The sequence below is a fragment of the Rhinolophus ferrumequinum genome, chromosome 27 (genome assembly GCF_004115265.2).
Source record: "Rhinolophus ferrumequinum isolate MPI-CBG mRhiFer1 chromosome 27, mRhiFer1_v1.p, whole genome shotgun sequence".
Lineage (NCBI taxonomy): Eukaryota > Metazoa > Chordata > Mammalia > Chiroptera > Rhinolophidae > Rhinolophus > Rhinolophus ferrumequinum.
In genome coordinates this window covers 6,203,035-6,229,910 of record NC_046310.1, presented here as the reverse complement: position 1 = coordinate 6,229,910, position 26,876 = coordinate 6,203,035, and the positions used below count along the sequence as shown (strand labels likewise).

General features: G+C 34.0%; 1 protein-coding gene across 5 annotated transcripts in view; it reads right to left on the bottom strand.

The window, feature by feature from the left end:
• The window catches only part of BRINP3 (BMP/retinoic acid inducible neural specific 3), a 263,548-nt gene that overhangs the window by 224,289 nt on the left and 12,383 nt on the right, over nucleotides 1-26,876 (bottom strand). For 4 of the 5 annotated variants that reach the window (XM_033099868.1, XM_033099866.1, XM_033099869.1 and 1 more), the window contains one exon: nucleotides 18,641-18,956. In XM_033099868.1, the coding sequence (XP_032955759.1) occupies nucleotides 18,641-18,906 (266 nt within the window). In that variant the 5' untranslated portion in view covers nucleotides 18,907-18,956. The remainder of the gene's footprint in view (nucleotides 1-18,640; nucleotides 18,957-26,876) is intronic. The other variant, XM_033099870.1, reaches the window with a different exon arrangement.

Below are 26,876 nucleotides of genomic sequence, written 5' to 3'. Positions count from 1 at the left end.
ATTTTCATCTGTGGACCAGGCAGACAGTAAGCCTCCATTGATCTTTCTCATTTGAAGCGACAGGAGGAATTTTTCTAGACCCCTACACTGTTTTGTGTTGCTGTTGTTTTGTTTTGTTTTAAAGGCGGGCACAGCTCTCACTGGCCCATGTGGGGATCGAACCGGCAACCTTGGTGTTATTAGCACCACGCTCTAACCAACTGAGCTCACTAGCCGCCCCTACACTGCTTTTTTACACAAGCTGTTCTTCATGATTAAGTTCTAGCTCCTTTTAGGAGAGGGTATGAGGCATGTATCCCTGCCCCCTTTCTGGGGTGTCCATTAGAGCACCAAATCTAGTAATGAAGGGTTAAACATTGTTCCCTATTCTTGCATGGGAGGTTTACCTCTTTGTTTCTGAAAACTCGACATTTCCCTTCACGTCTATATGTTTCAATTCATCAGCAACAACAAAATATTCCCCCACATTTCTATATTGAGGAGTGGAGCAGAGTCTTCCTAAGGCAGCCCAATCCACTATGTTAACTTGAATTCTCTTTGTATTTAGCATAAAGTCAAAGAAAGGGTAGTGACCAAACATTATAAATATTTAACATGTATTCATATAATAGTGTAGATTTTCCCCTACGTAAGTATCATGAACGGCAGCAGATAGAGCAATTGTTCTTACCATGAGAAGAATTATTGTACCTTTCCATATTTGGCAATTTGACCAAAAAAAAAAAAATTGCCGATCCTTTTAAGTTTTACTTAAACTTTATATTATATTTACATACCCAACAGGATAATTTAAAACATTTGCAAGATTAAATCATTACAAAAGAATGAAACATTATCTTTTGATCTTTTCCTATTCATAACTGAATTTGCCAAACTTTTGACTTCACACATTTTTGTCAACTTTTCTACCTGTGGGGAGAAAAAGCATATGCATACACAACTTCCTGTCACTGGTGCTAGACATAGGGTTTTATCTTTGGTTATTATCATGGCAGCTTTTATTTTTCTCTCAATGGGATGTTATAATTTTACAACACTGTATCTCAATTTTGAACAATCTGAAGTAAGATTATGTTAATGTAGTTTCAGTGTTTCTAAAACCTGTTCTTTACAGATGCTGCATCATGAACATTGAATTATATTTAATATCTTAGCTGTTGAGAGTTCAATACACAGAATTTTTTTAAGTAGTTATTTATGTAATCTATTTTTAGATTTGCTCCAACTTATTACAGATTTAAAAATATATTTCTCCTGCCTCTTTCGATGACAGATAACTGGTGTGTGTATAAAATCCTCGAGTCTTAACCTGTATCCCAAATTCTGCTGTATTACTTCTCGAATGTGTTGTTACACAGCCAAAGTATAGAGGCCAGCAGAAAATATATTAACGTTTACTGCTTTCTAGTCTCTCAAAATCCTAAGTACTGTCCATTCCCAGTATTTTTATAGCCTTCCACAGACATCAAGTCTCAGAAAACAATCTTATGTTGGCAGAAGGACATTTTAGAATGGGAAGCACAGTCTTTTTGCAAAGAGCAATACTGTCAGGCAGAGTAGGGGATTAATATTGTTAGAATTACATTATTAGAGGGATTTTAGGGATTCATGTATACTTTTAAAACGGATTGTCCAGGAACCATGCAGTGGCTTAGTATCACATCCCAACTCTACACCACTAAGAAATGCGTGACAGAAACTTTGGTCTAAAAAGTCTGCTTACACACTATCTCCCTGCTGTACATACCGTGTTTCCCCAAAAATAAGACCTAGCCAGACAATCAGCTCCAATGCATCTTTTGGAGCAAAAATTATTATAAGGCCCAGTATTATATTATATTATTATCATATTATATTATATAAGAACCGGTCTTGTAGCAAAATAAGACCGGTTCTTATATTAATTTTTGCTCCAAAAGACGCCTTGGAGTTTATTGTCCGGCTAGGTCTTATCTTCAGGGAAACACTGTATAAGAAAGGAAGAGCAACAGCAGATACCATAGAAATATCTGTAAGCACCGAGCCTTTTTAGAGTGTGAAGTGTAGGTCATGTGAAAACAATAGATGAACTCTAAAAAATACCACAGATCAAGGAAAATGACATGTAGATGTCTCAGGAATATTAGTTTTCGAAGTCATCTTTAGAAAGGATGTGTCTTTCTAACATCAGAAGGAAATGTCAGTCCTGTGCCAACAGTATGCACAGAAATATCTAAGATGGCAGAGCGTCTTCAAAAGCACACACACAAGGGGGTGGCAGGTCAGCTCAGTTGGTTAGAGTGTGGTGCAGATAACACCAAGGTTGCTGGTTCTATCCCCACATGGGCCACTGTGAGCTGCGCCCTCAATGAAGAAAATAATAATAATAAAAAAGAACACACACAGGAGGTGAGGAAGCAGAGAGAGAAAACAGATGTGATGAACGGGATGATGGATAAGGGGAACTTCAAGGGAACGAGAATTGCCATAACAAAATACAAATCAGATTAAAGGCAAACGCAGAAATGACACTTCAAATAACTGTAGCAACACATGGAGGGAAATATTGAAAAAGGAATCTTCAAAAGGAAAAGAAAGAAAATTCAAAATAATGACAAGCAAGATGATATTTTGAAGGAGAAAGAATATGAAACCTACAAATTAGAGGTGCTGTAGAACAACTGATGACATAGAAAATAATTAGAAATTCAGATGGAAAAAAGTCTTAGACGAGTCAAAAAGAGATCTATCTATCTATGCTTGTAGACTGAGACGATTTAACGATTTTCCAGCGAAACCTATGACTTAAAAACTTATCAGACAAAGGCTAGCAGATACATAGAGACTGTCTTAAAATAAGCATAGCACAGCTCCTATAAATAAACGCACAATACTTTCACATCTTCAATCTCCGGTGACCGATTTATTTCAACAATGAAGAAAGTTGACAGTGTGCCAGAACTAAGAAAGTGAGTGCCAGATTCCTTGGTTCAAAGACATTAAAATTTTTAACTTGCAATGGCAATCCCTTCGATTATGACTCAGCAGCAACATACTTTAAAAAAGCAATAGTGCATGTTATGAAAAAAGGGGAACAGTTCACCCCTTGCCCTGGAAATGTGAACTGTAAGCCAAATAAAATGAAATGGATCCTATGAAAAGAGTCTTAGGCAACATGGAATGTTGTGCAACAGCTAAGTTGGCAAAACCTTTGCTTGACCTTAAAGAGCTGCACTTGTTAGAATTATTTCCAAATCAATAACCATTAGACCCAAACAATGTTGATTTGTGCCTTTCTGAAAGGTAAATGGCTCAAACAAAATGATTGCAGTAAAATCTTCCTCTCCAACAGTATTCCTTTCAATAGGAAGCCAATAAATCTGACTTTTATGAAAAGCCAATAAATAATAAAAAGCCCAGCATTTTATTTTTAATCAGCAAAAATGCAAATGCATTGGCATATACAGCATCAGGACTGCAAAAACGTTCTGGTGTTACAGATTGGTAGGCATGTGTAGCTTCCAAAATGAAAAAGCACTTTAGTATTACAACATAATCTGAGGATTCTAAAAGTTTATAAGTATCCTTTAGTTGGGAAATATGTAATGAAAATATGCATATTGAATCCAGTGGATAATATTCACAATTATTTCTGAGGGAAGGAATAAAATATGCCCAATCTCATCTCTACATGGCCATCTCCCTCATAATGTTTTAAAAAATGGAAGAGTTGCTATGTCAACATTAAACTGTATGTGTGATTTTATGTCGTATATCATGTTATAAATAGTCTAACTTTTGTCATTCTACCTTCTTGTACCTTATGGGAGAGTGTGTGACCTAAGTAAATTGAATGATTTGTTAAATATAATGGCTAAAAATAGTGCAATAATAACAAGTGTTTATATTATAAAATTTAGGGAAAAAGTAAGATTTTTAAAAAAATATGTAATGTCAATTGTGTTAAGTACCCATAAAAAATACTAGAAGAAAATATACCAAAAGTTAAATTTGATTGACTCTGGGTGGTAGGTTTATAGAATTATTATAATTTAAATGTTTATGCCAAGTCCTATTCAAGACAATCAAATAATTTTGTTTCCTCCTTGTTTTCATTAGTTTACAACTATCCATACAATGACAATTAATTTATTAATATAAAAATAGGAAATTGTTCTATGGCAAACACAGTGTCTGGATTAAAACTTAAGAGTATTTGTTGTATGCAAGTTATTTGACTTTCTTTTACACATTTTTTTGGGGGAGGAGCTTAATAAAGTTATTTTTGGAATTATTATAAGAATTAAAAGAGACAATGATATCAAATATCTAGTATAATGCCTGAAACCTAAGCGGAGACTCTATAGATGTTGACTGTCCTGTTATTTAGTTCTCTTACCTTTATATTTATTCACGTATTCGTTTAGTCCTCTTTCTATCATTAAAATGTTAAACTCTTGAAATCAAAGAATTTTTGTTTATTTCACGAAATAAATTTTTCAGATGAGTTTTGAGAACAGCTCTGTACCTCTCAGCTGTAAGGTGTGGAGACCGAGACACACATCTGAGTAGTGTTTAGCAAAGTGGTGCTGTGTTCTGTACTGATTGGACAGCATGCTTTCGTTCTTTCATGTTATATGAGGGGGAGGCTAGAGACAAGTAATTATATCTTATTATAAAAAAAAAAAGTTCTCCTAAATTCCAAGCAATTTAAAGTACTCTGTGGGTCTGTATGCACCCACTTAGTATTAACACAGAACACTAAAACTCAGTCCTCTTGAAACATTATGTGTACAAGTGAAGAAAAAAATCATAAAGGCAAAATCCATTTGGAAGCCTCCTTTAACCAAGAATCACCCTCTAATGAAGTATATAAAATAGTTGAATTTATATCATTTATAAATTAAGTTTCATTATTTTTAAATATTCAGGGAAGCTTGCGTTAAAAAAAAAAAAACACCCTTGTGAATTACTGAAATTAATGAGTGTGCAAAATGTTTGTTTATAATTTTTAAAAAGGAAGGGTAAGGAAACAGATTATCCCTTACAGCCCCAATAAGGAATACAGCCTTCTAATCCAATTTATACCCCAAGTACTGTAAGGTATAAATTGTGCTGCTTTAAGTGGCTAAGTTTGTGGAAATTTGTTACAGTAACAAGAAAGCTCATATGTCTATTAATACTAAAATGTATTATGAATGGCCATTTTTCTGGTTTTAATTCAGGAAAAGGATGCTTTGTGGTTCTATCACTTCCTTTCCATTAATACCTCACAACCAAAAAATATAGTCCTGTTTTCTCCTACTAAAAAAAGTTTCTGCTCAACTTGGTCTCCATCTCTTTTCTTGTTGAGACTACAGGGCTTCTTGTAAATGCTGTCTGAACTCTCTGCGTCCTTTCCATTTGTTTTATTAACATCTTTATGTAAGTATAGTTGATATGAAAAGAATGATACACACGTACTGTGTACGATTTGATAAGTTTGGACACATGCATACACCCATGATACAGTCACTACAATGACAGTCATAGATATATCCAACGCCTCCCAGAATTGGGTGGGTCCTTTGTTTATTTTTGGTTTTGTTTCTATTTTTTTTGTAGTAGGAAAACTTAACACGAAATCTATCTTAAATTTTGAAGTGTGCATCACTGCACTTGTAATTATAGGAACTATGTTGTACAACAGATCCCTAGAAATTCTTCATCTTGCAAAACCAAGACTTCACCCATCGAATAACAATCCCCATTCACCCCACCACCCCCACCACAGCCTTGGCAACCACGATGGTCTCCACTTCTGTGCATTTGACTAGTTTAGATAGCACGTATAAGTGAAATTATGCAGTATTTGTCCTTCTGTAACTGAATATGTTTATTTAGCATAGTGGTCTCCATGCCATTGCAAATGGCAGAAATTTTCTTTTTAAGGCTGAATGGTACTCCACTGTGTGTATAGACCACATTTTCTTTCTCCATTCATCTGTTGATGTACACTTTGTTATTTCCATATCTTGGCTATTATAAATAATGCTGCAGTGAGACCTTTGCAAGACCCTGATTTCAATTCCTTTGGATATAGACGCAGAAGTGAGATGGCTGGACTGCATGGTAGTTCTATTTTTAATTTCATGAGGAATCTCCTATTCGGTTTCTCATAGCTGCGGTACTATTACTATTTTACATTACCATCGACAGTGTACAAGGGTTCCAATTTCTTTACAAGCAACCCAGCCTTTCTCTTTTTAAAATATTAGGCAGTAATCCACCTACTGTCTTTTTATATCCTTTTGCATCAAATTCATTATACCAAAAATCAAAATATTAAAGTTATGAAGTGTACTTTGTGTTTTCACTCTGTTTATGTAATAACATTATCATAACAGTTATCTTGGTTACATTGTCAACTCCTTCCTTTCCTTACTCCAAAAATATGGTACCGATTCTACTCCTGAAAGACATCTTTCCTGATTCTATTCTTTCTCTTCTTTATTTTTGCCACCACCTTAAAGCTGTACATCTTTACTTTCCCCATATATTGTGATAACTACTTATCTGCCTGAATATTTGCACTCCTTTCTAAACCTCAATCTTTTCCTAAGAAAACTTTTTAAAGCACATCTTAAATGATTTCACTAGATTCCCCAATGAATGTTTGCTAAAATACAAACTCACAAACCTTAGAGTCAAGACCACAATATCTTTTCAAAATCATTTTTTTTTACCTTATGCTAAACGTAGTAAGACAAAACATACTGAATACGTGCTGTAAGTTAAACGCTTTAGCGATTTTTATATGTACTCAATCAATACATTAAGAGCTTATTTACATGGCACATAGTCAATTAGTTTTTCACCTATTACAAAGCAGTGGAAAAAACTAGAAAAAGAATCCTTGCTATTCATTGAGATTTCTTCCAAGTGGGTGACCTTGCATTACGATGGGTAAAATAGACATAAAACAAGTGAAAAGCTATCGAGAAAAATGAGTCAGAAAAAGGTGGTAGAGAGGTTTGAAGTGATATGAATTTAAGGCAACTGATCAGGAAAACTTTACTGAAAAAGTGAAACTATTTCAGTGAAAAGACTTCAGAGGAAGAGGTCAGAAAAGAGAGTCAGATGACGATCTGGTCAAAGAGTTTTCCAGGGAAAGGGACAGGGTATACAGAGGCCCCGATGCCCTACGAAAAGTAAGACGGCAAAAAGGACTGGAGCTCAGTAAGTGTATGTATGTGTGTGTATGGGGGGAACGACCCCAGGAAAGGTGAACTAGTTTTTATTTCTATTTTGAATCAGGTGGGCACATATTGGAGACATCAGAACAGATGGACGACTTAGTTTTGCTTCTGTGGTAACAGAATCTTCCTTGATGCTAAGTAAAGAAAACACTGAACGGGGGCAAGAGTAGAAATACAAACAAGCAAGGTGCCTCTGAGACAATTCTGGTGCTTAGTTACAGCCCAGATAGCGGTAGTGATAAAGAGTAGAACAGCCTGATTTGCTGGTGTTGGGCATCCTGAACTCAACAATTATTACATATTTTTCAAATAGTATACATCTTTTTTTCAGTCTTTTGTTCTATTTTCTCTAGATACTATCAAATATAGATCAATTATGTCAGTATTACATGGCATCGACACAACTGTCCATACAAACAAAGAGTGACAAGGTAGTAACTTTTAGATTAGTATTTTATATGAATTTCTTCCAAATATCATCAAAATGACAACAGAAAAATAGAAGCCTTCCGGAGATTTAGAGGGTCCTTGTAATACGTATATTTGTAGAATTCCAACTGATGCACCCTGGTGTGTTCCAACTGCTTCAGAAAACTGCTTTCTAGAGATAAACTGGCCAGTAACAAATTCATACATATCTGAATTGCCTTAATTCAAACCTAAGTTACTCAATTCTAAATTCGGTGCTCTTGTTTACAAAATTTGACCCTGGATTTTAATTTGGGATCATTCACAGAAGGGTTTAGAAATTAGTTTAATGGTAACAAAGCGCTGCTGAAGATTTTACTCAGCGTGGTAACAAGATCAGAACTGTGACTAAGAAACATTCTGCTCATATCTACTATGATAGTCTCCAGAAACAGAAACATTCATTAAAAAGAAGAGTGACATGGAAAGAAAATAGGAGAGATATCAAAAAAGTAGGAGGCAGACGATTACATATAACTACAGACTAAAGGGAAAGTGAGTTTGGAGCTTAAGGTGAGGTCAAGTGCAGTCTATGGTATGTTGACAAGATGCTAATAATAATCATAATTATTGGAACATGACTTACTTATGTCAGGTACTGGACTAAGTGCTTTCTTGATGTGCAATATTTAGTTGTATTCTCACCTAAAACCCCTAAGGTAAATACTATCATTATCTCCATTTTACAGATGACGAAGTAGATAATTAGCGAGTTGTAGTGACTTGTTCAAGGTTAAGAGTTCTTAAAGTGGCAAGACCATAATTCCAACCGAGGCCATGCCTTTTGATTATTATGCAATTTAGCCACACTCATACTGTCACAAAATTGAGAATAGTTCATTGGATTTGGTAATTAGAGATTACCAAATTTAATCTCTAATCTTTAACTCAATTTAACTTTTGAATTAAAGGCAGGAGATTGTGTCAAAAGTGACAGGATAAAATATCAAATCTATCTTCCCCTCTAGCAGTTTTTATTAAAATACTTCTTTTTGCAATTTTTGTCTTCTATATTAATTTTTAGAAACATAGCCTTCAGTTTTATAATATCACTTTCATTTCTTTAAACATGAAAGTTGCCCAAAGATAGGGAAGATAGTCAAAAGTCATGAACAGATACATTTCAGGAAAATAAACTATAAGTTTCATAAGCTTACTCATAATGAAGACACAAATTTAAACACCAAGGTATCACTTTAACCTGTAAGGCCACTGGAAGTAATATCAAGATTTTAAATGCATATAACTTTTCATCTAGCAATGCCGCTTCTAAGCGTTTATTCTATAGATATGTTTATGTATGTGGACAAACACATATGCAAAGATATATTTCATTTCTGTATAGATTGTAAAGAAGTTGAATGCTAACATTAGAGGAATAGTTTAATAAATTGTGTTTTTTACATATAGTGGTATAGTTACCACTACCAAAAAATGTAGTAGGTTTACATATAGGAAAACTATGGTTGCCTCTAATAGATAATTGAAAACCAGTATATTGAGGTTCAAAATTAGAATAGAGACATACTTTACACCATATATCCTTTTGTACTATTTGAATTTGTATTAAATATATTCATTTAATCTCATATATATATTTTAATTATAATAATTCATCCAAGAATTTTATAATTACTTATAATTATGTCTACTTGTTTTTTAAAGGGTTATGTTAGGAGCATATACTTCCACAATGTTAAAGATATACTTAAGGAAAAATCACAATATAACTCTTGACACATAAAATTCTAGAAGCCTTTTGTATCTAGAATCTAGAGAGTGTGGAAGGTTTGGGAACATTTCTAATAGAGCCTGGACTCACTCTAGCCTGATCTCTTCTGTGTTTCCCTATAATGATGTCAGCATCAATCACCAAATACAGATGTTTACTTCTAATTTGCCTTTTATCAGAGGTTAGGTGAATCATAGAAAGAAAAGACTTTCAAACATCTCAAGTGGGTCACTTTTGCTCTCTGTAAGTCACTTGAATAGCAGTCGGATTTAGAATGAAAAGGAGAAATATTAACGCTGTGACTCAAACAGAAAACCATGGCAGACAGCGAAGTGCCAGGACTGTGGTGAAGGTTATCAGTCCCTCTTAGCGACAAGATAGAATCCCAATTAGCAGAACAAGATGTACATGGATCAAGTTGAACTCGCAACATCTCAGAGGAAAAGGCTCAGTCCTACAATGTGGGGCTAACACATTTCTTTTGACTGAGCTAAGATTTACACAAGGGGCTGGCGGAGTGAGCCTGTTTCAGATGATAAGGTCAAAGGGTGCTGATTTTCCAGAAAAGAGGAATGCAGGCATAAGGAATAGGTCAGAACCTCATAGCTCAGTTCTATAATTAAAATATAGGTTAATGATATAGGTGAGTATCTCTTGGCTGGACTTTGCAACTTCAACCATTGTAAGGGGCAATTTCCAATTCTCAATGGCATTTAAAGATCATCAGATACAAAAGCAGCGATGGCATACCACAGTTTCTTCTTAGTGTGAAATGTTGACGGATTGACTAAAAGCCATCCTTTAGCTATATGGAATTTAATTGTTTAGTTCTCACTGCTGCAACGAATCTATAAAGTGGTACAGTTCAACCCCACTGTATAATAAGAAATCAAATTAATGTTGCTGTAAACTACTCAAATATGTTTATCCTGTTCAGGTGATAACTTTACAAGATTTTGTTTTTTCTCATGAAACATACTCCTGAGTAATACATCTGACAGAACTACAGGATAATGTGGCCATTACTAGACAGTCTCAGGAAATAGATAATTTATGACATATTAAGTATTATTCCTCAGGCTAGAATTTTAGTTTGAGTAGCCATGTCTAAAATTACAGCACATTCCTGAATTCTCATGAAATTACTAACTTTAAGTGAAAATATTTCTGGAATTTTAATGAAAATTTGTTTTCAATAATACACTTTGTGTGACTATTAATGGATTTTAAATGCATTTGATGTACTTTATGTAGAGGTTGGACTCAGATATTTACATGTATGTTTCAGAGATTATGTCATACAGAATCTTACTTTGGAAATTGTATTACTTCTTGCTTAAAATAATTATTTTAATAAATTGTTGAACTGGAAAAGATGAGGATTTCATTATCTATGAAAAAATCTTATGGGAAAATGAATGCAATCGTACTCATAAACTTTACAAGTAAACCATTTTCCTCCAAGAACTTCCTGCTGCATAACTGTATTTGGTTTTTTTTTTCCTATCGGATAATGCAAATTAAATGAATTTTAATCTACAACATTATGCATTTTCTTCTGAAATGCCATTCAAAAGCTCATCTGCATCGTTGAAAGCATTCAAAAATAATAATTTGCACATCAACCCATGAGTCCTAATGGGCATTCATTTTTAGTATAAAATAAGAACCAGATAATGCTGTTAAGATGATTGAACAGGAGAAGACCAGGAAAAGCACGTTCATTCATACACAAACTCACATACGAATGGAAAGAGTGATGCACTGGAACTGATCAAAAATGCAAATCACAAATATAGAAATCCCAACAGTTTTCTAGAAAACAGGACCCTTCTATCTACACCTTATTACTGCTTCTTCACATACAAGTCAGATTATGCCCCACGAAGCACAGCCTTTATACTTAATGTTCAGAAATTATGTCTTAAACATAAAAGTGAAGCTATGGAATTTTACTGCAACTGGAAACAAAGGAGTATCCCATTTCTATTTGGAGACATATTTCTCCTATTCACAAAATGAAATACTGTCAAAACCGTAACATGCAGCTGACAAGTTGTGAATTCAAAATAGCTGCTCACCCTTCTGGGTCATTCAAAAATCGGTGATATTCAGAACCCATGTCACATACAAAAAGTGAAAATTATGATTTTAATTTATTACACTTTGAACAATTATCCATCAGAAACTCCCATCTTCCAGGACTCCAGGCTTGTTTAAGGGTCTGTAATTTTACAAGGAAGGAGCTTGGTGCTTTAGGGCTGACACTTAATAAATGAGATACTAAGACTATATGCCTTTACTTGCTATTCTACTGCCTGTTATTAAAGCATCTGCCTCTCCAGGACTAATTAGAGGCATGAGCCTGTTTGTGTACTTCTCATACAAGGTCTACACTAGCCCATCTGTGCAATCCCTGAATTCTTCATGAGGAGAAGGAAAAGAATGGAAGTGCCAAAGCTAAGTGAGAACTTTCCGGAAGCTGAAATCGGCCAATTCCCAGTAATGATCACATCTGGCATTCGGGACTGCAGCAAAAGATGATTTATTTGTGTTAATCAATTTATGAACAGAGTTTATAATGTTTGCTTTTAATTTCTGGTGACGAACGCATACTTTATATGGGCCATTTAATAAGCATGAATAATAATCAAATCAAATGTATTAAAAAGAGGAGATACAGACCGATGGACTTTTTAGAATATGCAGTTTTGTTAACAGCATCACTCCTAATGGAGAGAGAAGTCAGGAGTGTTGTTGCAAATTAGCAGTAAAGAAGAAGAGAAATTTAATTGTATCCAGTTATGAGCCTGGTTCCCATCTTAATCTAGTCTTCATTAGACCATAAATCTTACAGCTGCGATCCTACTTTCTACTGTTATTTGCTCTCTAATCCATTATCTTCACAGTGCCGAATAATCAAATCAGATCAACCCACTATCCTCTGATCATAAACTTTCAACAACCTTTCCTTGCATTTAAGAATAACACCTGAACTCAACTCTGGCATTCAAAGCCAATAAGATCTAGCTTCAGGTTCTCTCTCTAACCTCGGCTAATACCCGGTACCTGGTCTTCCAAGTCTTTGAGCCTTTTTCTTGGAGCACCTCTGCAATTCCCTCTGCCTGGGGCATTCTTTCTTGTAGCCATTGTATGGTATACGCTCCCTTTTCAGATCTCAGTCCAAGTATCACATTTTAGAGATATCACTTCTTACTATTATCTTAATAGATTTGTCAAATGGGCCAAAAATATGTTTATATTACATCAAATGAGAATGCACACACATGCACTGTTCCCAGCAGTGGGAGAGTCTAACCATGCCATACAGAAAGTGGGGGGTATAACCAAAATATCATTTCTATAAAACACAAGATGAGTGGGAGGCCAGAACGCTATGATGTGAATGAACAATTGGTACAGTTGCTAGAAAAGGCAACCTCAGGAATTCTGGCTCTTCTCATGGAATGCATGGCCAGGAATCACATTTGCAGATACGTGCATTTAGGGATGCACCCTTCGAAGAGGGTGCATTCTCAACCACTTGAAACATTTAAAGAAAGGGTTGACGGTCACTTGACAATAATGTTATAGTTAGGGATTAGACAGCATGCGTTAAACATCTATAGTTTGAGTAGATGAATCTTACGGGCATGTTCAACCCTTAGAATTTTTGATTTTATGTTAAAAAAAAGTCTCACTTCTGAAAGGACCATTGCAAAGAAAGTTATGATCCTTTTTTTTATACTAAACTTCGAGCGTATCCTTATGTGGGATGAATTTAGTGATGACTACTACTTTTCATATAACGGTTAATGTTTGAAAGATTACATTTTGTAAACAAATACCTTATAAATTTTCATTGGTGTGTTTATTTAAATCTAATTTTCTATTATGTTTTAGGATCACGGTCATGTGTTTTGCTAAGATAAGACATTCAGTACAGAAGGCCACAGCAAAGCAGAGCCTTTGCTAATTTGAGGCTGACAGAGAGGTAGTTTCATTAGTTTGCTGCTAATATCTATTTAAGTGAGCAGCCAGGGAAATGCCTGCTAGAAAAAAGACATGCAAATGCAGGGCAAAACCAGTCTCTTTGCCTCTTTTCACAAAGAAAGAGAACAGGTAGCCTGCACATATGTGGAGAAGAGAAAAAGATTACTAAAATAAAGTGGAGACAGAGACAAAAAGTAGCCACATGGCAGCAGAAAACATATATACTTTGAGGATGTAAGCTACTGGTAACAACAATAAACTTGTTGCATAAGTGAACTACTTTCAAATACTGCATAAGTGAACTATTTTCAAATACTGTGGAGTTTCTTGACTCTTAATAAAACCATTCAGAGAACGTTTAATAATTCTTTACTAGTAAGAGATTAAAATTGTCTCCTTTGCCTATAATCAAGGTTAGTAGCTTTTAGACCTAAAACAAAAGTTTATTAATATTGTCCTGTTTGTGGATTTAATAAATAGCATACTTTTTAGGTTGCCTTTGTTTACTGGAACATTCAGAGGAATAGATGACAAGGAAATTTAAGAATGATATGACATCCTTTGTGTAATTTTTTTCCAACCAACATTTGGTGAATATGTGTTATTATAAATCATTTCAGTCTGAGAAGCAAATTCCATGGATAAATTTTTCTAATCAATTAATGTAAGATTCGTCTCTGGACTGAATGAACTTTACTGGCTAATTCTTGCATCCTAAAGCATACGAGTATTATGTAATTATGATTAAAAATAATGGGGAAAACATCAGCAATTTACAGAAAAAGTAATCTCAAAAAATTTAAAAGTTCCAATTTCTATAAAAGAATGTTCCAACAGCTATTACATAAACAAACTCCATTATAAACTATAAATATTCAGTATAAATTTCAGCCTTTTCTTTGGAAATTACAATTTTAAGGTGAGGGCCTAATCTTTTACTATTGTTCATATTACATCCTTATCAAAATAAGAGATAATATCCTAATCTTAACCCATGACTCATATTTTAAAAGTTGAAAAAAATTAAGTATTGTAATTAAATAGAAATCAGTTTAATTATTTTATATTAAGGCACAAGAGATATCATAAATGCAATTCTAGGACCTTTTCTTCTTTACAATACGAAATATACTGCAAATGATTTTTTTTTCCCCACATAAGTCCATTTAAATATACACAATACACACAGACTCAAGAAAAAAGCCAAAGAAACCCCTGAAGAACTATTATTACTTAGTTTTTTTCCTCTCATTTCAAATTTTGCTTTGTGAGAATAGTTCCCAATGAAAAAATATATTAGCAATTCAAAAGCTCCAGAATAGCTGTAACAAAAGAAAATAATACTGATAATTTTGGCAATTGTATTTGGAAAAAGACCACAGAGACAATGACAGTGAAGAATTAGAATGCTTGATAAGATGGAACCAGAGAGAGAAAAATAATCAAATAAAGTATTTGTTTGAATGCCAAAAAATCATAATTGTTATTTTCTCTTCTGTAAATTATTGTGTGGACTAGCAGTCTTGTTCCTTTTTTATTTTATTTTAATAGCAACAAACATGAATGCACTGGTAGATTAAAAATTATCAGTTAAAAATTCTAGTAACTGTTACAAACCATGTCTTTTATATATAATCATGAGATTATACACAATCCCTGTTAAGAACTGGCTTTTCTGAAAGTTGATTATAATTCCTAAACCCTTGAGGTAACATTTCTATTTTATTCGTGACTGAAATTTTTTCAGTGTCAACGAAAAGACATTTAAAGCATGAATTCTTATGAGTATTCGAATGTGAATTAAAATAAAATAAAAATTTAAATTTATTAAATTCCAAAATTAGAGATGTGAGTAAATAGAATTGTTGAATAAATGCATTTATAATTTACAAAGCCCATAAGGCACAGCATTTATCTCAATTGTTTCCTATTCTCACTCAAATTTTGCTTTGAAAACTTGATCTGAGGAAGCAAGTGAAGGAGCAGTAATACGAAGTATCTTTACATTATTATGAAAGATTATTAAAAAAAAAGCATCGTCATTTCCCCCATTATTCACGTGTACATGTAAATAAGCAAAAATGTTGGAAGTCTAGGCAGAAAAAAAACACAAAATTAAAAAGCTGTTATTTTATAGCACTGTACCTAAAGATCTGCATATGTAAAATATCTGTGGTTTGGGAATAAAATTCACTACCCTATGACCTTAGAATTCATATCCATGGTTTGAGATAACTGCATCTAAGTTAGAGTTACTGAAAATCCCTCCTCCAGAGCTTCTGTAATTTATGAAAAGGATGAGGATTTCCAAGGCCTGGAAGAAATTATGCATTTGCTGGTGAGCGTACTGCCTAAGGGTGTTTCTTGAACATAATAACTGTTCAAGGCTCCAATAAAATCCCAAGGCTCCTGTTCTGTGCTTTACAGTGGACAAAATTTCTCCAGGCATAGCACATTTTCTAAAAGTGAGAATACTTACTTATAATGTCTCTGCGTAGGTTCTATTCTCAATCTTTAGCTAAGAGAGAAAGATGGCTGAAAACCTGTCTTTTAATATTTACCCAAATCACAAGTGAAGTGTTAGCAAGCTTACTCTAGGTCCTCCAATTCAATGATCTACTTAATCGGCTCTTAAGTCATAATGTAGTAGTTTTAGAATAAAACCTAAAAAATACTTCATAATACACATGGATTTAAAAATACAAATATAAACCTTATTAGTTGACAACAATGTACCTTGTCAAAAGAAAAAAGGCATTTTTTTTTTCCATTAAGCCTTAACTATGATCTCAGTAATGTTCAATGGTTAGGATCTCGCTGTTCTACATCAGAGGTGCAAAGGGAAATATGGTGCTGGAGAAGGAGCTGGATGAAGAAAGGCAACTGAAAAAGATTTGACCTAATTATTTTAACGGCTCAACATGTTAGACATTCATAACTCATGCCTTTCAGAAACTATGTCAATGCAATACCCTGCATGAAGCAGCTTATGACAGTAATAACAAACATAGCAGGATTTTGTTGATCACTTTTGGAAATTATGTGGTATTTTAAAATGATAAATCTACTGGTTAAAATGGAAAAAAAATACTGGTTTTCCATCTTTGTCTCTAAAATAATCACAAATTCTGTATTTTAGGGCAAGCATTTGTGAAAGATAAAATCTCTCATAGTTATTTTTTGAAGACAAATGTTAAAAACAAAAGTAAAAACAAACAAAAAAAAGGAAGGTCTTCTAATGCTTTGATGTGAAACTCTCTAATACATCAAAAATAAAGTTAACTTCCCCAGGAAGAACTTAGATCCACTGTATTGATGGATAGGTGTAGAACACTCGCTACAATTTAGGGAAATACTGGTAGGACAAATGAAATATCTCACTGGGGCAAAGCAAAAGGAACCTTGTGAATTTTTTGTTCATTTTATAGCAACCATCAGTGATTATAGCATCAGTAGGCAATGTTTCAAAGGTCACATAAGAAGTTATAGCCTGGTCCAGGCAGGGGACAGAGAAACATTCCATTGTTTATAAACAGCTACTTTCCATAAATATTTATTCAAGCCACGAAGGTAGAGACATAGGAAGGATGGGAAGTTTAGGGATAATGAAGTTCTCTAGGAACAGAGTCCCAGGAACTCTAAAGGGAATATATGAACCTTGCAAACAAACCTCAAGGCACTGTTTTTCATTACCTTTCACTACGGCGGTCCAGGTAATTCTAATGCCTCTCGCATTCAGCCTAGAACCTCTAAAAACATGCCAAGCCATATCTGCAACTCAACCAATCCACCAACAAGCCAAACCCAACAAGCACAGACAAGACAACACTTCAGACCTCCCAGTAGAGATGCCGAGAGATCATGGAGACTTGCTCTGCGTCAGTTTGCTTGACAGACTGTTAAAAATCCTCCTGCAGAATACTGAAATATAAGACACTCTTACAACCTTAAATTCAAGTAGCTTCACACGATTTGTGGCGGAGAGCTGGCAAAACCAATAAACACATGTAAATAGGAATACAGCTGGAATCATAATATGTCGACTGCTTCCTGCTGCAATTCAGAAAGAAAATCTTTTTTTTTTTTTTCAGAAAGAAAATCTTTTATATATTTGCCATTTCTTTTATTATTATTATTAGAATAAGTCTTTTTTGTAGACTTGCCACAATCCTCTGCCTGCCTGAACAGAGGGATTGCTTATTAAAACACACACATAAACACACATGTCAATAACTGTCTGATGCTTTGTGGGACCTGTCCAGTACCCTCAGTCTCTTCTGTACTGTGCACCGCTGATGCGATTTGTAAATTCCACACGATGCTGTAGAGAAGACTATACACCGAACAGCAGCGTGATGCCCTCGGGAGTGCGTATACTACATAAACACAATACTTATACCACAGTAGCTACACGGATACAGACAAAAATACCAAGGTAAGTTTTGCTTCTTCGAGAACGCTAAAGCCATCTCTAGGAATTGTAAACTGCTATCATGAAAAAGTCAGCCAAACTGAAAACTTTCAGAAAACACTCTTTATGGCATAGATCAATACCATCTAATCCATTCAGGCAACCACGTGTCCACTCCTGTATTGAATGGATTCACTGGGTTTGGGGTAGCAGGCAGTCTGTGGGACTTCATATATGACTCTTTTGCGGAACATATTTAGAATTCAATACAGAAAAAGAGCAGTAAAAGTTAAAGGCCATGTATCTCAATCCCTTCTTCTTCCTTGGTCTTTGCTCTCACGTCCTACTTATCTGCTATTACTTTGTATCCCATTGCCATTTCCTCCAGCTTCTGAATTTACAATACTAGGGGAAAAAAAAAAAAAAAGAAAGAAGGACGAATTGACTCAACTTCTCAGTGACTAGTACAAAATACCATTTTCATTTAAGCTAAGAAAGGTAACATAGCATGGTATAAAGTAGAAAGGATCCATCATTCAAGAAAATTCATTTTTACATTTTGGCTATTTACAATGATAATCTCAGCCTCCAAGTTAATAGGAATTGCAACGTAGCAATCTAGGATTTGGAAGTAATGCACGAGTGGTCCCCATTCTCTAGATTTCCTACAATACACTGCACGTACGAAAAATATGTTTACATCACACGAAAACTTGACTGTCGTGAATGGTAGATAATAACCCGTCTGATCATAGCCCTTCCCCATCTGAAACTTTCCCTTAGAGAAACTTATTGATACACAACTTTCAAGGAAGTTACCTCCACGATGGCTTTCCCTTTGCTTCATACCTGTATATCTTGTATCTCGTGCTAAATCCCTGGCGACTTCTGTCCACAAAATCTGTGTATTCCTGTGAGCGATGGAAGGGTCCCTTATCAGACAGGAGCCAGTCGAAGGGGCTTGTGACATGCTGATCCGAAACAGCAGCAACCGCTAAAACCCAGCAATGCAGACTCAGTGCTATCCACTCCCATAGAGCCATCAGAGAGAACACTTCAGCAGCGGCTCTGGTCCACCATATCATGCTTCCACTGGGGGGTTAGAGCCTTCATTCTTTTAGCTTTCCCTCAACACCTAGACAAAATACACAGGCAATTAGTTAGCCCCTAGAAGAGTCTTTTCTAGCAAGCAAGGTGTTGAGGTGGCTAATCCTTTCTTTCTTTTTAAATTTTATATCACTGTTTTAAATGCAATGATAGTAAAAGTGTGTATAAGTAAAACAAAACAATTTCTTTTTTTTTTCAAAGTTGTATCTCTTTCATGCTTTGTGTCATTTTGAATTTATTGGAAAATAACTGAGTCATAGTTGTCTCATCATGGCAGTGTCACAGTGGGTCATGAACGTCTATGACACAACAACCAGAATTTTGACTAATATTTCATTGTGCTGCTTCAATGTTTTATAACCTGAGACACTTTCTAAATAAATAATGAGCATTTAATTATATTGTAACTTGTGTTATAAAATTTTAATACTTAGTGTATTTTACTGTTATTTTAGAGAAAAACTTCAAAATCAATTAAAGATATTTAGGTAGTTATTTGCATGAGATCGATAAACTTGGATGGAATAAAACTGTGGGTTTAAGAATGCATAAATAAACAACTAATTGTGTTTGTATGTGTGTGTATATGTCTATCATCTTTCTATCTATATACATAGATGGATGCATGGTGTGAGGTTGATGGGAGTGGAAGTGTGTTTGCTCAGATTTCTTTTTGTTTTCACTATCCTATTAAGGACTAACTTCCCTGATTATTTAAATGGAATCGTAATTAAATTACTTTTAGGATCTTTAAAAGACTTAAATGTGCCTCTGTGTCTTATGCATGAGATACATACGCATACCTACAAGATCCATATACACACAAAGACAAAGCAGATTATATACATGAACTATGAAACCACACATATTCATTTTAGAAGCATTCAGAAATAAAATATTATAACAAGGGGTGTAAATTCCCACTGTGGTAGAGCATAAATGACTTTACACAGAGCAGCTAATGCAATGTCTATAGGCTATACACACACACACAAATCCTGCAAATATATGAATTCAATCCTATGTTCCATCCTCACCATTTTTTTCCAGTATTATTCTTTATAGCACATAGAACTATGCAGGGTACACATTCTGACTAATGAGACAGTTCTGGTTACAAGATTTTTTTGTTAGGAAAATCTCTTCAGAAAGCCATCAAACGCACAGTAGTAAGTAAAATATTTTAATTACAGTAGTTGTCCTATTTCTCTGGTGTTTCGATAAGGCAACTGATAGTTGGATGTGCTTTCTAGTTAGAAGCCTACAATTAATAATTTAAGTCTAATCTATTTATATAGGAGAAGTACACAGTAATAATTTTGCAACTATAAAGTGTGTCAAAACAGTGATATACTATGCCTGCGCTAGGTCATCAGTCACATATCCAGCACACAATTAAGACGACTCATAACCCACATATGATATGAGTTGCCCAATCATATGAGTTGCTCCACTGTGGCGCTTACAGAATGCCCTCTTTTCTAAACAACAGAGGAATTCTTACAAGGGAATACATTCTAAAAATAATTTATCATAAGAAAGGATGACATCACACAACAGACACATTTTAGAATAGGAGCTGGGAGATACTGCATCTCCCTCGATTATTTGTATAAATGTAGCACGGTCAAGTGATTCAACTCATAGTTTCTAATTCTGAGGGAGAAAACAGATATTTTTTACATTTTTTTTATGTGGGAACTATACCATTTTTCATAATATGAATATATTTAATTTACATTCATAAAATAAGAATTATTATTATGCATAATAGTACGGTATCATCCCCCTATGACTAATGTTTCTTACCTTTGTTAAATAGACAATTTTATTCTGCTGATCAAATATATTCAAACTAGCAATATTTCATCCATCTTACAAAACCTTTATATTTTCTTATGTAAAGCACCAAGAATCCAAGCATGTGGTAAGGATATTCAGAGTGTTTCAAAGCATACTTCATACTGATATGAAATCATGTAGTCACATACCATAAAACTAAACCTAACTCTGTGCTCAAGCACGTGATTTTGTTAGATACATAGTATTACAGAAAAAGTAAGATACAATTGACCTAGATTGCATTTAAGGTCGTAATCTCAAATTTTTCAATATATAATTACCCAGAACCACCGTTTTTATTATTTTCTTCACCAAATGTGTTATAACAGTTTTATGGTTTTCTTATTCCCTAATCTCAACATATAGGAAGATGGAGTGATTTTCTTAAATTATTTGTAGGGGAACTACCTTAGAAAATGGAATATACATTATTCTATTAAAGTATAAATATTAGAATCATTTGTTATTATGAATTTATATATAATATTCCCAGAATCTATTAAATATAAAGCATTAGATTATCATGTTATATAAGTAATTCTTGTATTATATTCTGAAATCACTGCTAGCTCTGAAGTATCTATTAAATATAACTGTTTTAGTAAACAAAGAGTTAAATATATATTTTTAACTGTAAGTTTTTCCACATAGTCAATGCTTATATTCCTATTTGGTAGAATTACTAATACAGAAACCTAGAATAAAAGAGTAAATCTTATTGATCACCTACAATGTACAAAATACTCCGATATGCTTTCAAATGGAGAAGGACCACAGGTGTCACTAAAAATACTGCTCTGTCCTAACTTGATTGTTAGGAAGACCAATTGTAAGGCAGAAATCAATACTTCTGTCAACTACAAATCTACATTCTCCAGTTGTTGTTTTTTTTTCAATCTCTTTCTAGTTTCCTTATCTTATAAATAATACTTTTATTCACTCAAATTTTTAAGCCCCAATCCTATGTCCACTACCTTCTCAATCACTGCATTTATCTAATCAATCCCCAAGTTCTACGCATTCTTCCTCCTAGGAATCAAATCTATTACTTTCCGACTTTATGTGACTGGGTCACTCTGTACCCCAACACTACCGCCATCTTGAATCACTACCATCATGTGGATTACTACAATAGCTTCATAATTGTTCTCCCTAATACCCCCTGGCTCCCTCCAATCTATTATTTTCACTACGGTTATCTCACTAAAAGGCTAAATATGAAAATGCAAGTCTTTTACTCCCACTTACGATTTTGGTTCTTCTGACCTCTTGATAACATCCAAACTCTTTAAGATACTACGTAAAATTATCTTCCATTGCTTCGCTCTTCACCCACATCTTTCCCCTTCGTGTATGCCAATACCATCAGCAACCGAACACCGACTATGCGTCAGTCATGATTTTATTCCTCAAATTCGCCTCCCTTTCTCCTCTCCTCAGGATCATTGCATATGCAGTTCCTTCTACCTGAACCACAATTCCTACTTGGATCCCTTCACCTGCCCAAACTTAACCTATTCTGGAACTGCAGACTAGAATGTCACTTCCTCCACAAAGCTTTCTATCATCCTTTGAAGTTGGTCGGTCAGACTTCATGATTGCATGACTTCATCTTTTAAAGCACAATTACAGGGCATATTTATTTGTATATTCTGTCTAGTTTCCTGTGTATCTCTCCTGCCACAGCTAGACTTAGTTGTAGGAGTATGAGAATAGTTCCTAGTTTAATGACAACTGAATACAGTTAGTGAGGTGCCTGAAATAAAGTTATTTAATAAGTATTGGCTACGGGAATGAAAGAATGGTGATTAATTAAGTGCTAAATTGAGGTGTATTTAACATCCTATGTATGGCAAGGTTAAGAAAACTCCTTCTACATAGAAGCAAAAAAGAAATTTTACAGAGGACTTTGCATCTGAGATACACCTCAGATGCCATTAGCTTTAATAGTTGAGAAAGGAGGGAAACTGAAATCTAAGGTAATGGTTTTGGTGTCAAAATCGTAAACATAACTGACAAGTAATGAAGTAGTAGCAAAGATAAGCATTCTCAATATTTTAAAAATTGTTAAGGACAGGGATTTAAAGTATCATTAATCATTAGGTTTAGGTGCAATTATAAAGGATTGCCATGATCACGTACATAACTGTGGAAAACTCAGACTCTTTTCATTTATGCTCTATTATTCATAGTTTCTAAAGATGGACCAAATAAACGAGAGTCCACAGGTCAAGTCAAACATAAATCCTCTTCTCACTAACGAGCACAGTGTATGTTATACTATATTGTTTCTCTTGATGTTAAAGAATAATAATATGAAAACAGCAGGTAAATAGCTTGCCCCTCCCTCTCTGGAAGGTCATATACTATAGATAACTTTAAAGTCCCCCCAAAACCATTGGGGGAAAAAAAGCCAGTGACGATAAAAATGGCATGCTATTATGATTTTCTTCACAGTAAAATCAACCTTATATTGAGAGCTTTGGATATGCTATCCATTTCACCAATATGTCTGTACTTCACCTCCCAACCACACAATAAGTATCTATTATTATCAGCATTTGCTTGTTTAGCTGACTGAAGTTCAAGGTGAATAAACATATAGGAGAGCAAGGATTCAATGTGGCTAGTCTTGAAGCCAAAAGAAAACAATGCTCTCCCTGTTATAGCCCACTACAGACTAATGAGAGCTGATTGCAGATTGAAAGTTCCTTATTAGGATTTTTGCTGTCAGTTAATGAAATGTTTTTGAAAAAGTAGAAATAGAAATAAAAAATAAAATGAAAACTAAAATGGGAGATTATCTTAATCTATTATAAGCAAATGATCCGAGTAACTACATATTATGGGTTTTCATAATATAGGGCTTCATATTATGAATTTCTCAAGCTTATCTGCTTCATATAATTTAATATTTTCAAAGAAGGTTATAGTTTAATCAACTAAATGTTACTCTGTTTAATACATTTTAAGACATGTACTATAAACTAAAAAGTCAGATAATATTTTCAGATTATATGCGTGATTTATTGGTTTAAAAAGTATAATCATGGTCAGACTGACTTAATTTTGTTATCCTCTCTTCAGAAAAATTGCAAGATGAATCTAATAGGCTTGATTAGTCATCTTATTATAAATTACTTTACAGTAGTATTAAAAGAAAATAAACTATCCAACATACATAAAACAGAGTTGGTGTCTCACAATGAGAGACATAATAAAAATTCAATGGAATGAGACGACTACTATTTTGCTGAAAAGCAACCATCAATTTTTAATTAAGTTCAGTCTTCTTATGTTCTCAAACATACCAGATAAAAATAAGACTATGAGGATCATTTCTAACAAGTATTATTTTATGGAAGAATAGCACGAAAACTCAGGCTATACCTAAAATATATATGTATGCTTTATGGTACTATTTGGCAGGAAAGATCCCTGGATGTAAGAAAAGTAGTTTTAAAGGCATTGTTTTTCTACAATAGCATTAAACTCAAGTATTAAATTTGATAAAATTATTGAAACATATATAGATTATCTAATACTTCATCTTCCTATTTGCATAGACACATGGATTTTCAACTTTGAATGCGCCTGACCTACACTTATAGCACGAAGCCCATAAAAGAACGGAGCTCATTATTTAATGATTTATGCCTTTAGTTAAATAATGGTGATAATCGATAATTTTAGACTTCAAATCACTCAAATTATTCTTCCTGCATTTACACATTGTTTATGTAAAGATAATGAATTTTTGCATAGCCTAATGCAGTAGAATTTGGCATGTTATTATATAAAGATGTCAAGAAATTCATCACGATATAAAATCTGGCATACATTACATAATGTGTGCCATTTTTCCATGAAAATTATGTAGGATATTGCCACACTCTTTTCTGTAGTCTACCAAGGTTTACAGAAATGGTTGTCTTATCTTTAAGCATCTGTTGAAATATACAGTAATATGTACAAATGGGATGAAAGTCATTCTGACTTTTAGATATACAATTTATTACTGAGTATGCTTAAGAATTATACCAAAATTTACGTTTTTCTTTTCCTTATGCATTGATAATTCTATTTCCCTCAAGAAAGTAAAACAAATTTACAGAAAGCTAAAACATAGTAATAAGCCCTAGACAAAACAAAACAAAACAAAAACCATTTAACTCCCAGCATCACAGAAAACTGAGGTTATCCAAACAGGGACTACATAAGAATGGAATGAACTCTTGTTTAAATTAGCAATTCTTTTTGAATTTTAAAGAAAGTGTCCTGCTGGGTTAATAACTACTTTAAACATTTTTAAACATGGCAGTGTGAACATTATGAAATTCACTGCTGACTGGATGGATTTCCACTCATGAATCTTCTAAAGTTTCCCAATATGCTACTAGAACCCTCATCCCCACTGCTGTTCCAGAGCCAGACTGTGAAAGGCTAGCTGTCAGGGATAATGTTTCAGACACCTGTGGCCACACTGTCACCCACACAGTGAAGTTAGGGAGCCTGCTCTGAACTGAATTCCTGTTTTTGTCTTTAACTTTGTGGGCTGTTTTATCTGCTTACACTAGCACGAGATCGCCATTTTATTAATAAGTGTTACTATTATACCTGTACTTTTAAACTCTTTTTTTTTTTCCCCCTTCAAGAATTGAGCTGCCTTGTTTTAAATCACATTGTATAAGACTGGCTTTACAAGTGATTCTTCCTGGCCATTTAACTGCGAAAACTGTATTCCAGAGGGTCCTTCTCATTATTTGTTTCAGCTGACCAGGCAATACAGAGCCTCTGAAGTACAGCTGTAAGTGTTTTCCCTGTTAATGAAGGTTTGGATTCCTCTGAGAAGTATATACTGCAGAAGAGAACTAATCTCCTGCTTGATCCTGTCAATACAATCTTGTCCCACCAATAAAGAGGAAGTTAAATGCTACCAGCTAATGGTGGAACTGATTAGAAAAAATGAAGACAAAGGGAAATCCATTCCTTAATTCTGTCCAGCATATAGGGAGATCATTCTTAAATCCCAAAGTTTAAGAGTCACCTGGGTGATCTCTATAATTTCCAAATCAAATATCTCAGTGTTTCAACACATGAGTTCATATAACTAAATATCTTGGTAAGATTCAAGTATTTCATTTTAACTCACGAGGAATGTGGTCAGAAACTAAAGAAGGAAGTTCAGGTACAGTATATTGAGAGTAGTATATTTAGATTATAAAATATAATTTTAAAGTAAAATATGAAAAGTGCTTCAGAAAGTTTATTGTAATTACCATCTTTGACTATCAAAACAGTGAAAACAAAAAAAAACAGCATAGTTTAAAATAAAGGTTAAAATCATCCACATACAGGAAGGGAGTAAAAATACTGGTTATACACATCTGGATTTAATATGGTTACTATAACTTGCCATATGATCTTGCTTTTTCTTTATTGTAGTCCAATGATAAAAAGGATTCTCATTTGTAAGGAGAATAAGTTATTTCTTGTCAGTAAAAGAATTCTGTAACTTCTGCACATTTAAAGGGAACTTCAGGAAACTGTTAATTAAAACGTAACAAACTAACTGAAAAATACCAATGTGTAGATCCATGCAAGGACAAAGATAAACCCTTTGCCGCTGCCTTTCTGGACAATGTTCAGCTACAGTTTTTCAAAGCTTTTTCAGTTTTTCAAAGAAATGCTTTAGAAAAACGTCATAAGGATCCTGGGTAAAACCTGAAAATGCAATGCTATCTCATTCAGCAAAGGCATTTATACTGCTGTGTAAAAAAAGGCTGACGAATATATTTTAAGAACAAGACATAATATGGGAAGAAGATGAGAAATCCTGCATTTTGGTAACCAAATGGACAATAAATCCATGGATTTATAATAGGACCAAAACATGCCTTGGAGTTAACCAGACTACTAGAAAATAAAATGAACTATTTCATTAGAAGTTAATATATGTAGAAAAATAAACAGGAGTGTATCTTCTGAAGTCACATACAAAGTCAATATTATCTTTTGGATACTTTCAAAGAAAGTTCACTAAAATTATTTAAAAGTATTTTTGTTTGTTTTTTTAAGAGGTCCTGATTATTTAAGCCATAGGAAA